At 31.5% G+C, this 18,339-nt stretch overlaps 1 protein-coding gene across 1 annotated transcript; it reads right to left on the bottom strand.

The window, feature by feature from the left end:
* Positions 1 to 1,975: 1,975 nt before the first annotated feature.
* On the bottom strand, positions 1,976 to 17,725 carry LOC124355991 (digestive cysteine proteinase 1-like). Its single transcript, XM_046807138.1, has 9 exons — positions 17,582 to 17,725; positions 17,117 to 17,273; positions 10,446 to 10,555; positions 5,841 to 5,942; positions 4,880 to 5,032; positions 3,145 to 3,330; positions 2,822 to 3,013; positions 2,293 to 2,458; positions 1,976 to 2,184 (listed from the first exon to the last, which is right to left on the bottom strand). The coding sequence occupies exons 1-9, from the start codon at positions 17,723 to 17,725 to the stop codon at positions 1,976 to 1,978; spliced, it is 1,419 nt and encodes a 472-aa protein (XP_046663094.1).
* Positions 17,726 to 18,339: the final 614 nt, after the last annotated feature.

Genomic DNA, 18,339 nt, shown 5'->3' on the forward strand with positions numbered 1-18,339 from the left:
AAAATAGGAATTAACTTTAATTCTGTTAAAACAGAACGTTAAATAATTTTCCTTCATATTTTCATATACGAAATGTTTTATGACATTTTAAGTTTGTGGCGTTTGCCACTTTATTTTTTTTTGTTGGCCGATGGACGGGCCGGCAGAAGTTTCCCTACAACTGGTCGAGTCGTCTGCTTTTCCAGATGGTTAACCTCTTCTTCTAGATGTTTCTTTGGATTTCTGCCTGTTATGGTTTGTTCTAGTGTTCAGGTTTCTAGTTTTCTAAAAATTAGGTTTTCTCGCTCTCTTCTCTTCAAACTTCCCTAGAGCGAGGACGTTCTACGAGTTTCAGTGGTCGGTGTTCAAAAATCAAAGCTGGCTGCCCGCTCCCTCGTCGAACCGGCACGGTGTTTTGGTGTTTAATATCGTGGCCTGCCTTCCAATCAACGTTGCACGGCCTCATTTAATTAATTAGGGCCCAGTCATTCCAAATTCAGTGTACGTTCACCACAAGTTAAATTCTTTATAAAGGTCGTCAAAGCATTGAATAATGATTTCCTTGTATTATTGTAGAAGAATAGGGAAATATTAGGTTCGATAGCGATCGGAAAAAAAGTAGTTTGTATTTGCTTTTAATCAGCGTGGAAGTGCCAAAGTCAGTGTTCTGTTCATGTTTGGTCTCTATATCAAAGTTAAAATTAACTTTCATTCTCTACCATTTTAAGCCAATGCTCATGTAAAAGTGTATGACTACCCACTAGAACGCCCTTTTTGTTAAGGAAAGACTCGATTCACGACCATTTTATAAATACGGTTTTCAAACTTTAACCTTTTCGTGTCCCTTATCAGGTTAAGGTTTACTATTAAAAAATTAAGTTTATCTATTGTACAATACATGTAGTTAGCATATGCACTGTTGGTCTATACAGAGTACTTTTACTCTGTGCTGTAAATTTTAACATTCCGTACATACAACAATACTTAAAATATAATATATTAGTATGGACGTATCCGCTAATTTTAGTATTTTTACTAACGATTCTTGAATATAGGATTCATGTTTATAATATAAAACAAAACGTATAAAGACCAAAATCTTAGTATTAATAATTTATATGAAGTTATATTTTAAAGTTAACTTCTAAAGTAGAGTCTAACTCAAAGACTAATCAGCCAAGCACACATTTATCTTAAACATTTTTTGCATTTTTTGTTTGTTTATGAAGCCTACGGGAGGAATTTCATTTCTATCTATCACATTTTCTGGACAATATTTGCATTTGTTGCACAAAAAACCTGATCTAAGGATATGAAATTTTGTATGGAGGTTTATTACTATAAACTAAACACTGAATTCAACGTAAATGCGTGTGACTGCTTCGAATGTGACTAATTTTTAATGATGTTAACGTTAGCTACAGTAGAAACAAGAAAATAGCAAGATGTATAATAATTTGTGTAATAAATGTAAGGAAGCACGTATTAAATTTTAAAATTTAACATATTAACACATGTAGGCCAACAGCCCCAACACATACATCATCTTTGACATAGTGTTTAGAATTTAATTTAAATACAGCTGTATACACAACGTAGTGAACAAAACCGTGAACGTTCCAGTCTACATAAACGTTACATCTTTAAACGTTAAATATGGCAGAAAACAACATTTATTTATAAACAAATTAATTTCTATTTTACTGCGTGTCAAACCATGAAATTTGGCTGAACGTCATCAAGGCCTATCACTCATCATATCTCTGACAGAATCTTTTTTTATATGTCAGATGAATGATAACATTTAATTTTCATCGATTGTCTGTCTGTTTATATTTCTGTAAAGCACCTCTAGAATGTAATAAGCTATAAACTTGACAGTTTACGGGTCAACTTGGTTAATGTTATATAAGGCTAAAAAAATTAACAGATGTTTCAATATACAAGAAACTTTAATATCTGGCCTATATTATTATATTACACACAAGGAAAGTAATTAAACTTTGGGATAACAGCCCATGCTGGCAATGCCACACATGTTGTTCTGGTTTCTGGCCATCATGACGTAGCCGTTCATGCCCCAGCCAGTTCCCCAAGAGTTCTTCACCAGCCAGTAATCGCCGCCTTTCTTGGCTGTGCCGTACCCAACAGCCAGAACAGCTTGGCCTAGAACCATAGTAGAGCAGCCAGCTTGCTGGTACACTCCTGGAAAGCAATGAGAGCACATTACGTCACGAAGACGAATACAACGGTAGTCGAGTTGTCACTCCAGTTATTGCACTGCATGAGTTAGTTACTGCAGTATAAACTTACCACTCTTGTAGTGTTTAAAGGAAGTGTGGCTAGCATCAATGGCGACTGAGATCGGCCCAACCGTGGCCACAGCCTTCTGCAGAGCTGGCTCGCTGAATGAGGTGATGCCAACATATCCATTGTCGGTGGCTCCTTTGTTCTTGGGGTTGTAGCGGCATTTGTGTTTCTGTAAATTAAAATGCGTTTGTGTTTATGCTTTTACTAGATGAGTTTCAAATTCCAGTGTTCAAACTGAGAGTATGAAAAGTAGTAGAGACGGAAAAATGTTCTGACGGACATACAGGACTGCAAAAATCCCCTGCTATAATTAAGTACTACGGCTAAAATATAGGACAAAACGTGCTATTGTATTTTAACACACATATCAAACAATACACAATACACAAGACACATATCAACAATTTTTGACTAATTACAGTCACATCTAATCAGTTTGTGTAAAAGCCATTTGCACTATATAACTGCATGACTTTTTGGCAGGACAAATAATTTAAATTATGTAAAGAAGTAAGCTGCATTATATACGTACCTTAGCCTCGTAGGGGTAAGATGCCTCTGTGTCAATACCTTTGTTCTTTTGTATGTAAATGAAAGCATTACCAGCAAGACCACCGCGACATCCACTGTTTCCTTGAGCAACTGAGCAGTCCATAAGATTCTGTTCACTGAGTGACACCAGCTTCTTAGTCTTCAGGTAGTGTTGTCCCTCGAGACTTCCAGTCTGTTTAACACAACGTCACTTCAATATAATTGTAATAAATATTTAGATCTATTTGCTTACTTGCTATGCTGGGATTTCAATATATCGCTAATAATCTACAGTACATAATTTATGACCGCTCAAAGACTTACAGCACTGAATGTCCAGCTAGCTCCGCAGTGTCCTTGGTCCTTAACTTTAGTGACAGCTCCTTTCTTCCTCCAGTCCACATTCTTAGGAAGCGTGACGTTCTCTGAGGCGTCGAAAGCATCTCCAGTCCTTTCGTGTCCCTCTGTGCGCTTGTAGCCATTCATCATGGTCACGAACTCCTCGGTGGTCTGTGTGGGAGTTGAACATATTCATAGATGTTGCTTAAATTGAATGGGTGCTTTTTGGTAGTGAAAAGGGCTGAAAGTTAATTTCTAGTTGGTAGGTGCTGTAAATACTAGAATTAGATAAATTGTTATTCAGGTAGTCCTGGATCGAAAACATGGAACAAGGTTAAGAGCCTTGATATTGAAAAATCAAATGTATATCCCTATTTTTTTTGACAGTAATGTAATCAACGACTATTTTGTAGATTTACTAATAGATAAGAATAGAGCGCGCGACTGTGTCACCCAGTTGAGGGCTGCTTCTCGTGATGCGGCTGCCTGTTGGTTGTCGTTTACAAAGAGAGAGTAGTGAGCATTTTAATATTGTTTCACTTTTTCAAGATCTTAGACTGCGAATACCACTCACTAATTCTTATCATATTAAAGAAGTATGGTTTCTCCGATGATTGTGTTAATTACTTTGAGTCTTAACTTAATGGACGTAAACAATATGTGAAGGAAGGAAATAAAGTTTTAGACAATAAACCTGTTACATGAGGTGTCCCACAAGGATCTGCACTAGGGCCCATTTGTTCCCACTTTTTATAAACAACGTGATTTCAATTCTAAAGATCAAATTTTATTTTTTCGCCAACGATTTAAAAATATACCTTTCTTGTTTACCAAACGAACTAGCTCCTTTTGTGTTACAACTTAACAAGGAAATTGAAGCCTTTAAATAAATTAATAAGAAATAAATAACTAAAAGACAGTAAAATCTCGGATTCGCTTTGAACAGAAATCTCAAATGGACCAACCAAGTTACGATAGCGTAAAGAAGAGTCTTTCTTGGCATCCATAGATAGAAGCGATTTTAATGTGTCTTTGCTTCTTCTTCTTCATGCTGAATTTTCTTGTATTTATTACAATATTACAATATACCTATACAGATTTTTCTTTTATACTTAAGGTTCTAAAATCATTGTAACATATATATATATATATATATATATATATATATATATATATATATATATACTTTAAATTTATTTATTATTGTATTTCGAATATGTTAAGCAAATTGGTTATATTCTATTTAATTGATGTTATAATTTACTGAAATTGTATAAGACTATTGTTAATTTACTGAATACTATATGAGGTTAAGTGGTAGAGAGGGCTTGATAGCTGTCACTCCGACTAATTTATAAAGGAGTTTTCATTTCGTTTCATTTCAAAAACAAAAAAACAATACTATTTTATTAAATTCCATGTTCATATTTTGCGTGCAAAGGAACCTTATGCATAAATATTTATAAATATAAGTAGTTCAACTCCACCGTATTTAGAAAATATTAGTTTTGGGGTGGAAATGAATTGAAAATATCGTCGTTATGAGCACTTTATAAATTAGGGTCAATATATTAAGAAGGCATAAAGTGTTGATGTGAGATATTTAAGCAAAATTGTGTATCATATAAATTATCTCATCAACATCATATTATCATCATCATACTATCTCACTACACCTTAACATTATTTACTGTAAACCTATGAGTGTTTATTTACTTACCATATCAGAAAATTTATTGATTTCAACATCAAAAGAAACTTCGCCATTTTCAAACTTTTCATTGTGCTCTCGCACAAACTGCAGGTTTTCCAGGAAAATGTTCTTTCTGTTCAGTTCTTCCTCTGGTGTATCGTATTCCCTTTCGTGAGCCACCTAAATTAAATGTTTCTATTAGTTTTAAAATATAAACGTCCCAATATAATAGAAACTATACATACTCATTTTTAATGTCTTTAGCAGTAAAAGAATTTCTATGTATGACCAATTTACAATTTTTTCATGGCATTATTGGAACATTCATTTATAAATTATTATAAAATGTTTAAATTATAATAATTATTGTTTGATACAATATTCCGTTGAAAAAAAACTGTATAAGCAAACTAGACTTAAAAAGCAACCCTTTCATGAGCTCATATCACAAATTTATTTAATATCAAGTATTTAAATGAGAATTATTTAGTAGAAAAAAAATATACATACAATATAAATTTTCTTAAAGATTTATATATAATTTTGTTATTTGTAAATAATATATATATACATAACAAATACTTTGTTACCATGTATTTTTTTATTAGGACGTATCACATACATGTAAAACTAAGCTATATACTAGAATATTATTGGTATAGTGGTTGTTTACTGTTTTCATTAGTCTTGCTACACATACAAAATTTAATACAAACTTAGTTTATGTCAGACTGTGATCTATCCAATGAACCTACAGCAAGCACTACGAGTATAGTACAGTTACAGTAATATTGTTAAGAACTTAAATGATTTATTATTATAATCTAACTGCAGTTGGAGACAGCTGTACATCCTCCAACACTTGTCAACGAGATCTAGTTCTGTCTGATTATAAACACGAGATCATAATTATGCTTCGTCGGAAAGAGTTCAATACGTTCTATACAATTCTACATAACCTTCGTGGTCTAAATGTATTCTGTATTACCTTGAACAGTTCCCATTGAGCATGATCTTCCTCGGACACTTCCAGAGGATGGGAGAGGGCGACGGCCACCAGGGCAGATAGAAGTAAGAGTTTCATGGTTACCTGGAAAAAACGGTTAGGCCTTCAATTTCTTATTAGATAACAGCCACTTATTTTTATCATATTTCATTAATCTATGGAATACAAGATTGTAATCGTAAACAAAAGCTGTTTAACGTTAATCTTAAAACTTTCAGTATCGATTCTAAAAACTAAGAGTAAAATATATAATTTTGAATTCGGGCTCAAATGTTTTTAAAGTAGTTTTATATTTATCATAAAACTTTGAAAACATTGTCACCATAAATCGTTTGCTCTTTTGAAATGCATGAATAACTGAAATCTAATAATATAGTATCTAATATAATAAAAGTTTACGATATTATATTATGTTAAGTATATTCTGTTTAGGGTTACAACACCATGCAGTTTAAATTAATATACTGAATATAATAGAAATATACCAATATACCATTATAGATCTCAGATAGTAGGTAATATTTTTTTCCAATATTTCATGAAATATTTACAATGCTAGAAACAAAAGTAACAGTTCCATTAGATGTATATCGTAGAGAAATACGCAAATGAGTATCGCAATGAAGAAACTAACCACACTTACCGTAAACCGTCTGATCCTTAAGACTGTGTGAACGATGTGTAGTGGATTTTCTCAAGCTTCCGTTTTTTATTGAGTTTCGGGTCAGAGGGCCTCCCAGCATTATCTTGAGTGCGATGTAACATTCCCAGATATTCGTTAAAAGTATATCATTCAAGAGCACTTCACCTATTTGCTCTTTATCTATACCGGACCTGACAGGTTTGAACAGGATTCTCTGGGGTAATACGTTATAGATTCGCTAAGGATTGCCCAAGTGTTGAATAAACAAGATCTAACATTTCCTCTATTGTGTAGTAAGATGTGTAAGATAATCTTACTCATGGTTTTTACCATACAGCTGACAGAATACCAGGCAAAAAAACCCCATTACTGAGAGCCCATCCGTCATTATAAGACAGTAGCCAACTTTAAACCTTTCAGTCTATGTAACTAAAACATATTATTTAGATTATTTAGATGCACTGTTTGAGAACAAGGACTGTTTTGTATTCCTAATTTCTTCCAATATCTTTTACACAAATATAATTAAAAAGTTATCTAAGGCAATACTGATCATCTTTGTATTGTGGAAGCTGAAAAATTTAGATGATAAAAATTTATAGTATATATATATATATATATATATATATATATATATATTAATATATATTTTACATATATATATATATATATCTCAATTTAAGAGACTACGGATACAAGAAATTATTTAACCCGAATATACATAACGATTACGGTTTCACGGTTAAGGAACAGTATAAACTTTTTCACCGAGAAGTAAAGAAAACTTTTCAAAGCATATATTTTTCTTATTTTTGATCAGGGTAAAAAAACAAACTGGAAATAACTTATACGGCATGTACACGCTTTTGGACAGAGTAATACAATTCTGGCCTATGCATGTAGATATTTTCTTGATTGGGCTAACAATTAAAACTTTACTACGTCACCGCAAATATGTTAGAACAAAAACAGCCGGAATTAGAAGCTTTTTCACTGACGTAGACTTTTATGACAAACGTACGGATATATAAAAATATTTTCTTCATCAGGCCAATACTACTATCGCTAACGGAATACCTGGAATAACTTAGGCAGGAACAAGATTTCATACTAAAAGTAGATACTTTTTAACTAGATTTTGCCTCTCAGACCGAGTATATAATTATTTTTTACCGTGATTTAAGTCTAATGTATATGTCAGTGACAACTGTTTTTTTATTTATGAATTTCTTAACAGAAAATTTTGAAGTTACACACACACACACACACACACACACACACACACACACACACACACACACACACACACACACACACACACACACACACACACACATATCATCATCATGAATGATCATCGTCAATCCCAAACTGAATCTTTTATTTCGCTTAAGAATTCTAGTTACCTCTATTTATGCATTTGTTTAATAGCCTTGAGTGTTATTCTCCAGAAAATGAAAATTAAATATATTTGTAATTCTTAAATGTTGACGAATTGTCTTGCACCATTCAAAAAGCATATTAAAATAATACCGTTGTAATATGTAAGTTTTATTGACTTCATCTCTGAACTATCGTCTTTAAAACGAATATTGAGCTTGTATGCTTTTCTTCACTCTATCTCCACAATGAACTACACACTAAAAATACTGTTAATTTTATTTATTTTTTGAGACCAATTAATAGCAAGTCTAATTTCTTCACATAAATCAAAAAAGTTAATTTATGTTTCTTAATAACAGTTAGACACAGGTGGTTGTAATATTAATTTGTCCTGTTGTGCCGTATTGTATAAAATAAAAATCATTTATTACTGTGTACATTTCGAAAGTTATTTTTAATATTCGCGAAAGTAAAATTGAATGTTATATTGGTACATATTCTTGATTTATTAAATCTTCTGTATTTTCATAGTTTAGGCAACAGGATTCCCATGAATTTAAATATTTTGTGTCTTAAAATGTTTCAATAATGTAAGGTTTTCTTTTTATTTAAATTGTCAAGTATTAAACACAATGATTTTCTACTGCAAATTTTTCATATGTGTTTCGTTTCAGATGGGAATAATGTTCTTTATATCTTGGGAGAAACTTTCATATTGTTTGTCCATGTATTTCTTATTACATTCATCACATTTATTTGATGTACGAGGAGACCTGTTTTATTGACACTTTCTTCAATCATTGTTGGATTTTTTAATGCATTCTACAAGGTACTATTTGTTTATATGTAAACTCTTTTTACACGCATACATTCAATTGAATTCGTTGTATCACAATTAAAACAGCAATATGTTTTATATCGGGAAGTTCTTTTTAAAGTCTTTCTTGGGATAGAGGAATAATAATCAATAAAACATGAATGGAAGATTGCTTCCATTTCTGCTAGTAGACGATTATATTTATTTGTTTTAAAACGATCAGTGTGGGTTGGTTTACGATATATTGAGGTCTAATCACTGTGAAATGTGTGTGTTTGATTACTAATATATCTAAAAAGGGAATAGTTGTTGGATTCACACTAGGCAACTCTACACAAATTACTATTCAAATCACATAAGTCTAACTAGTATTACAACTAAACAAATTTACGTTTATATATGCTCTAGAAATGCCTTAAATAATAAAACGTTAACAGTACTGGTTTGTGTGTTTTCAACGTATTGATTGGAGATCTTTACTAAATTTAAGACGTTGGAATAGAGAAGACCTTACACAATTTCAAGTAAGTCATTAATAAATATTGTCAATAAAAGAGATCCCAGGTATAATTTTTTGGCATCCTAGAGACACTTGGGTAATAATAAGATTTGCTTTAAAGATCAAATTAACTGGTATTTTTTATATTTTTATTTAAATTAAATTAAAATTGATTAAATCTTAACATAAGATTGAAAAACCCAAAACACAAATGTTACTTAGTTTAAATTCACTTCAAAACAGTGCAAAGAAAGAGGATTTAATTGTTTTTATTGGAGAAAATATTTGGTCTTACTAATTAAAAAGCCTACCTATCTGTACGCCTATTTGGTATAATTTTATATGTGTTTCTCAAATTTAAAGGAAGAAATAAAAGTACGTCCCTAAATAAATCTTTAATTTTGCTCAAAAATTCAAATTAGTTCAATTTGCGTAATATTTGGAGGTCTTGGCTGTTATAATCTAGAAGTAAAAACACGAATACATTTTTAATATTTCAAAAATTAATTGTTTGTTTGACTTACACCTTTCAAAAAGAGAATACTGTTTTAATATGTATCATATTCACATCATCTCTGTTATAATCACCAAATAATTTTAAGGGGATCCGCCACCATTTCAGTATTTTTTTTTTATTTACTAAAAATAATGGTTTTTTACTCTCATTACTGATCCATTAGCATGTAAATAAAAATAATGCTACAAAATTTTTTTTTCATTATTTATATTTTTTTGATATTAAAAAAAAGAAAGTTAAATGCGAGAAACTGAAATAACTTTTTTTATTTTTTAAGATATTTAAAGAAACTTAATATTTTTTTATTCCCTATGAGATGCTCTATTTTTAATGGTATAAAGGCTATCATAGGACTAAAATTCTTAATTTTATAGATTTATTTGTAAAAACATAAAATTTTACCTCAAATTTGTGAAAACAATATTTAATAAAATAAATACTTACTCACCTAGAAGGTTGTCTATACCATTACAATTAGTTCATGGTATAAGGGTGCTGAGGTAAAAATTTCAATAGTCTATGTCAAAAACTCTTGAAGTTATTTTATAAATTGTGTTAAAAAAACTAAACTTTCGGAAATCGTCAACGAAAGTCTGTAAATACATAAATCTCTACTGAAACTCTCCTGCTCCATATGTAACACCTTCTACTATCTTCTTATCTTCTGAAGCTATCTGTCTGCTTTTCAACAACTTCCTATATTTTTGATACTTTCCTGTAGCCCTCACATTCTTAGTGCGTAGCCGTTTAGAGTCTCTTTGCACTGAATATTTTGAAGTATTTGTTCCTGGGGAGATCTTGCAAGCCTGTTGTAGCTGTGTTATTGTGATGAAGTAACCTTGATTATAAATACAAATTGCTACAAATGTTTACTTATAGCATAATAATAGAACACATTCACTAGAACATAACCTCAAATCTGTCAACTGACCACAGTGTAAACACACAAGTCAGAATCAGTCCACAAATATAGAGGACATAAAATTTACATTTATAGGCCTGTGTTATAGTAATGTACACAATATGTGGATGTAATTTCAATATACATTTATATTATACATAATAAGAAACATATTATATGTATAAGTAATAAACATTTGTGTAATTTATAAAAATGTTTGAAAATGTAAAAAATATCTAAATTCGCTACTTTTCTTTTATTTAATTTTTTTTAATGAAATATTGGTCAGGATGCCATAAAACTTCAAGAAAACATTTTAAACGAGATTTACTATAAGAATATGTAATAAAAAAAAATTGAAAAAAATTAAATAAATACCTATTGAAATGGTGGCGGATCCCCTTGTGGTCGGTAAAAGATTAAACATAATTTTTATAATGTAAGGTAAGTCATTAATAAATGTCATGAATAAAAAATTTCCATGGTGGCATCGTAGATACACTTGTGTATAACGAGATTTGCATCTAAAGCATAAAAAACTTAATCGTATTTAATTTTGAGGTAATATTACAACACCAAGGGTAACCATTATTATATTTGCCCATAACAGAGTATGTAAATATATCAAAGCCTACAACTTGGTTTAACTGAATGTTGTTTTAAGTCAGCGGAGCGCGAAAATTGTAATATCGTTGACCCGCACTCGTCTGATTTTGATTCTTCAAAAACATCTGAGGTTTGTTTTATATCTCTTGCCGACTTACGGATTTTAATTACTTATGATACCATGAAAAGTTATTGATATATGCTTATATTTCAAATTGTATATTAGTTTAATAGCTATACGTCATAATTTAAAACAGTGTGTGTGCCGGTAGACTACAACCTACAATAACGAGAAAACTTTACGATTTTAACCTATAAGGATGAGTACATTGATAATGTGTTTGTGGAATTGTCACGTTGGGATGTCTATATATACAGAGTAAGATTAAGAGTGTGTGAGAGTGAGAGGGGGGGACGTCAGTCGCTGTTCACTTCATTGATATCAAATAGCCTGGATCGCTTCCGCCCTCGCTTTGATGCCTGACAGGCATATTGTTGTGTCGTTTTACATATTGGCCAACGGACGCGTGATTTTGAGATACCAGCAGGAAACTACACTATATGGAAGTTTCACTTCAATGGTTATTTAATGCACATATACTTTGTTGATTTTTATTGTCTTAATATGAGGAAAACCCAAATATACACGTGCTAATATATCAAGAAAATAAACACATAAGTAGGTCTCATGGACCTTATTCGATGCCATACTTTCAATTGTCAATGTTCAGTTAGTCTTATTTCCCCGATACATAAAATAATTATACATACTTACAAGCCTACTAAGGTAAAAACATCTACTCCCGATATGAGATTGAAATCCTCACTAAGTTCATGCAACATTTTAAAATAATCGTATATAACAGGTCATACTGTTTTTCGGATTTATGACTCTGGGAAAGAATGGATCGTTGAGACATGTTATTGTTCATTCCGCTGTTTTCCTTTTAAGCCACTATCAAAATACTGTATCACAATGTTAAGGAAATCAATCAGTTTTGATTTCTTTACGTGCAAATATTCAGAGCTCCGTTCATTAAGATGGGTTTTATATAATTTTTAATAGTATTCAAAAATAAATTTAATCGAAGTATTTTCAAAATTCAGCTGAAACATAAAATAAGGTATAATATTGTCAGTAACTGTTTAGTGACAGTTAAAAGTGCATTGTTAAACACATATTATCATTATTTTTTTCAATTTTTAAGTGTTCTTCCTTTACCCGCGATTTCACACCCACTTCTTTAAATCGCAGGGCTTATGCTTCTTACTGAAAGCTTATAAGGTGTAATATCATGGAGTCCTATGATATTTTGAAAACAGAAGTAGACATATCAGTTAAATATTATTTCATTATCTATGGTTGAGATATTTAAAGGTAAATACAATTTCAACTGGTTCTATAGTGCGTTTTGTTGAATGCACAAATATCTCTACAGTACATCTAAGTACATCCAAGTTTCAAAACCTAATTTAACAAAACATTTTCGACTTCCTTCTGTTTAAATTCACTTTCTGTCTAAGGTATTTCCAGTTCCAAAACTGAACGGTTGCCTTTAGTATCAATCAAGTAAATATATACCAACAAAAAACAGCTTCGATCAAAACAGTATATTTTGGATTTTTTAATAAACTTCCTGTCTAATTTAATCATGCACCATAATTATAGTTTGACTTTTATCCCGATGAATGAAATATAGATGGTACGTATTGATTAAAAAGGTTGAGTTTGTCTTTGTCTTGATGAAGAAATATAAGTATGTTACTTAGGTCAAAAGGCATGTACTACCGTTGTAATCTACTTCCGCCCTAAGATATTTCAAGTGCCATAGATTGAGTTTATTCACTTACGTTTGACTGAAATGTTACTTTAATCAAAAGGGTTAATTTCGACCGTTAAATTCACTACCAGTATTTACGGTTCTACAGTTGAGTTTAGGCTACAGCACTAATTAAGTAAATAAACACTTATTTTGGTTTTGGAATCCAACATAGATCACATAGATTACTTTGTTTAAAACATCACCTACTTCCAACGCTGGTGGTCAGTTTCTAGTAAATGAGAAAGAGTGTGCCTTCCTTTAAGCTACAGTTAAAATTCCATCACAATATCACGGGAGACAACCAGTTAGTACCTTACGTGCAAAAATTCAGAGATGTATTTAATAACTTTGGTTGTATAATATATTTAAAAGCATTGAAATAGTATTTCAAATGAGTTAGAGGGATGTCACTGGTCGCATTATAAAGTAAAAATGTGATAGAAATTACGTCTTTACAATTTGCAATCTAAATAATTTCTAAAATGAAACCTAAACAAATTATTCTGTCTCTTTGGTAAGCTTTAGGTGAGAGTGTTGTTATTATTTTATTAATATTTTTATTCCTTAATATTCCGTGTACATCTTTCTGGTTCCTCTTCGTGAAACCCTTACTCGAACATCAATGAATACATTTAAAAGGATTATCCGTATTTTTCCTAATATTTGTTCATAGAAACACATTTAGCGATTCATTTTTGTCTAACAAAAGCATCTGAAGTAATCAACATAAAAATCAAGCTATGTACCATATGTAAAATAAATCACAAAAATACAGTTCGATTAACGTAAACTAGAAAATCGTAACCTCAAAATACTTTAAAATTTGAAGGATTATAAGTAGTGAGTAATTAATTTGTAACCGCTAGGTGACGTAATTAGTAAGTACAGTAAAAACTAAACTATTGTTTTGAAAGATCCATTGGATTAAAATAATTACGTAGTTAATTTGCTTTTAATATGTAGATAACAAAACTTGCTCTTACAATATTATAACTTTATAAGTTGTTTTTTAATTATAAAAAGTTTATAAAAATGCAGAGTAGACGGGAAGTCTTGTAATAAACTTATTCCACTAGCTTAGTTCTCCTCTTATTACCTGAACTTGTGTCTTTTCCTAACCCGCGGCTTTGATCCATTATGCAATAAAAATATTATGGAGCATTTTGTCTCTACAATACAGAACCTACATATTCTACTTTTGTTTTCGTAAGTAGTAAAAAGTAATATTAAAACAGTTAGGTAATTAGTGGATATTCGACAAAATACAGTTTGATGTATTCGAGATAATTTGTCGTGGCTGTGTAACTACCATGAACGGATATTCCCGTCATAGTAACACAGCTTGATACATTAACACATATGTCTTCAACACTTGCGTTAATGGTTTGTATTGCATACGTTATGGAATATTGGATTGATAAACCTCATTCAACGCTATATCAATATTTGTATCTTGTTTGGACCATTCATTAGTTTAATAAAATTGTTGGCTGCGCGTCAGCGAAGTCCATCGCGTGGGTGGTTAAAAACATTTATTTCTATCTGCCATTATGCATGACATACGGGTGTCTGAAATGAAATGAAAAAGTAAACTTGTAATTGATTTCTTAGTATAAGTATAATTAACATTATGTTATCTGTGAATGTAGTTATTATATTAGGTCGAGCAATATTTACCAAATGTAAGGGAATGAGTAGTGTAATCAATTCTATGTTGATAGGCTGAGCATTAGCAAAACACCCCACTAGAAAAATGTCCCATTGGCTTAGTAGCTTCATTTTCTGTCCAGTTTATGTGGAAAAAGTGTAAATAGGAAGACAAAAGTTTTTGATGTTTAATTTGCAAAATATATTTTGCATATCTACATAATAATATAGAATTAATCAAAAAACAAAGCTTTAATTAATCAAAACTCCGCACATAATAAAAAAGTCAAGGAACTGATAGAAAACTAAAAGGTTCAACCATTCGCAACTTTAAACGTTAAAATTGAAGGGTTTGGGGGAAGAAAGTGCTAACTCACACAAAGTTGTTTTTGAGTAAATGAGATTTTAAAGTTTGGCTAAATCTGTAAATCACATTTTATAGTGAAATAACATAAAACTATTTCTTTTTACTTCTTTAGAACATACTTCATAAACAACACTTAACTGTTTTAATTAAAGTATCACTATATAAAAAAAATTATACATGAATAATATGGGTTAGCACTATCTTCGTAAAGAAAAAGTGTGAATTTGCTACTAATAATGAAGTTTATTTTAAACAGTAGAAATACAAAAAAACCTTGATTAAATTAAAAATAAATTGAAAAAGAGCAAATTAATTGGTACAGTACCTATACAGAACAAGCTTTCATTATTCTATAATTTCTGGTCCATCGCCTTTCTCTTCCTCCGTAGCTCTAAGATGGTTGTAATAATAATGGTGCACTTGTGGAATATATGGAAGCAACTGCTTGATGTCGGCAATTTTTTTTTATTGATCTGGTGTGCTTCATTATATTTTTGTTTCAAAGCAGAAGAACTTATGTTAGGCGACTTCCCCTTTTTTTAAGACACACTTTTATGAAGTCTTGATTTATATGATGTTTTACCATCATTGTCATTGGTTCACTTATTGAAAACTTAAAACAAATTACATCTTTGAACTTCATCAAAGTTCATGACCCTCATCACATTTTTGTTTGTTGGTATTTAAAATATTTTTTAACTGAGCAAGATTATATATATCTTCTTTTGTCATCTGTGTGACGATGAATTTCTTATTTTTCCCACATTTTGTAATTAACATCCTCCACTCTTCTGGAGAGTACACATTAGACTCTTACTTTTGATATTTTTCGATTTTTGCAAAATCCTTATCTGAAGTAAGATATGTGTGTCCAGTAATCAAGTAATAGTGCTCGATTTCCTCAAGCATATCGGTTAAAATCATATAGTTATAAAGGGCAACCAGATTGTAATTCTTGTTCTGCCCAGAGCAGTTATCAAAAAATATTACTAACTTTTTACTTTTAATGTTCATGTTTCTTATATATTTTAAGAGACAGCTTCCTATTTCATCGCTACCTCTAGCTGCAATGGTTTCATCCCAAAGAAACATATAGCCTATGACATTTCCACAGTCATGGATTCCTACATTTTAGGTCCAAAGTTTTCTCAAATAAAATGCAGGACCACAGGAAAGCTTTGGGGTTGGTAATGTCTGCTGTAAATCAATACTGATTGTGTGTATATCATCAGGATTAGATTTTATGGATAGCTCGTTAAGCGTTTTTCTCAAGGCCTCCGCTTTTCTTAAGTGGAGTTCCCTTTTAGTGGAAGCTTCATTTTTCTCCTTTTCAGAACTAGCATTGTCTGTTAATAAAATATTAAGATGGTCAAAAATCTTACAAGTGTCGGATTTAGTCAATTTAAACCCAATGTTGTAACATTCACAAAAGGTTCGTCTATAAAAGTCAGCACTAACAGGGTTGATGTTTCGCTCTTTACAGAAGGTCAAGTATATGTCTTCATATAGTGATTGAATAGTCAAATTACTGTCAAAAAACATTCTTTGTGGATTCTGAGATCTGCTGTAATGAGACTGATATGTGGGGATTGATTTAATATGGTCATGAACTGACTGTACTCTATCCTCAGAAATACGATGAGGACGATTTTCATTACCCCTTGTGTCTGTTTTTGGTGTAGAGCCTGATTTAATTTGTTTTAAAATGTTGTTGAGACGTCCTCTACTATTTTGAAGGCCATGAATAGCTAGAAATGATTTTCTGCAGATGCGTTTAATTTCGCCGTTAATATTAACATTAAAATAATATGATTTCTGACGACGTGACGTTTCTGGAGTGGTATTACCATAACGTCTCTTCACACTAAAAGCCTCAATACATCCAAACAAATAAGCATTTTGTTTATCAGGTTTACTCAAGTTTCCAAATTTCTTCAAATATCTCTTTCTGAACAGCATCTGAAAGAATATCTTGGCATTTCAATGGGCAGTGACAGAGTTTGCCAATACACCGGCCAGAAATAAGTTTTCCTGTACTATCTTTATAAGGCCTACCTTCATTTCTTCTTTCCTTGTTTCGTTCCTTGCTTGACTGACCTCTTTTTCTCCAACGAGATGGTAATGCCTTTTCTGGAGTAGGATGTGGTGACCTACTGGTAGCTTTGGAAGATCCAGGATGCGCTGCTGGATTTTGTGGCCGTCTTGCAACTACCTGAAACTAAAGCCGAAAATAATTAGGCCTACTTTACAATAATTTTGGTGGAAGACAATGCTAACCCTCAAAGAAATATTACTAGGGGTAAGACAATTCTAAGCCTCATTTTGGTTTTAAACATTATTTTATTTTAATACAATAATAATGGAATAGTGAGTTGAATATTGTATTACCTTTATTATTAAGCATATTACAAGAGAATGTTGAATGTCTCAGATGAAAATTAAACTTATAAAAACAACAAATGCTAAACGCAGTGTTTGTAGGTTATGTTTCGGTCAATATAAGTGCTAAGCCATACTTACATTATAACCCTCTTCTTCTGATGAAGTTGGGAGAATAAAATCTGGATCTGCATCACTGTCATCTCCAAAGATGTCACTTTCACTCGAACTGCTTTCAAACAACCGTTTATTGACACCTTTACTCCGATCTAATGATTTCGCCATTTAGTCTTAGTGGGATAGCACTTCCTTCCAGCAAAACATTAAACACAAACAACATGAGGAAACACAATGCATCGCTTCACTGACGCTACCTGGCGGAAGTTGTAACTATTATCAACACCAACATGTAGTTCATGCAAAAGTACAACAGGTAGCGTGCACAGTCTGATTTCAAGCCTTTTGTGGGTTAGCACTTTCTTCCGCCAACCCCTTCAATTATTCTCCGTTACTTTTCTGTACGTTTTTTTTTAATTTATAGCTCCTTATCATTAATACAAATAATCTGCACTCGTTTGTCTTGTTAAAAATTACGAAGACCAGAAAAATTAACTCACTTTCACTATTTTGTGTTTTTATTGTGATTTATAACAACGTAAAGTAGTGATACTTACATTTAAACTTTTATTTTTTTTAATGAATTTGGCTAACGTTTACAGTTTCCAAAAGTACCACTTTTCACTGTCAACTTTTACTGCTCCCATTAATGTACCAAACAAAGGCTAAGGCCTGTTTGCTCGTAAGACAGGAAGGAGGTAATTCACTTACGAGATCATTACGTTTCTCTTTGCCTTGTGCTACTCTTCTTAATGTTCCCTTTAATCTTAGCGTGTTAATGG

This window comes from Homalodisca vitripennis, chromosome 2 (assembly GCF_021130785.1).
Source record: "Homalodisca vitripennis isolate AUS2020 chromosome 2, UT_GWSS_2.1, whole genome shotgun sequence".
Lineage (NCBI taxonomy): Eukaryota > Metazoa > Arthropoda > Insecta > Hemiptera > Cicadellidae > Homalodisca > Homalodisca vitripennis.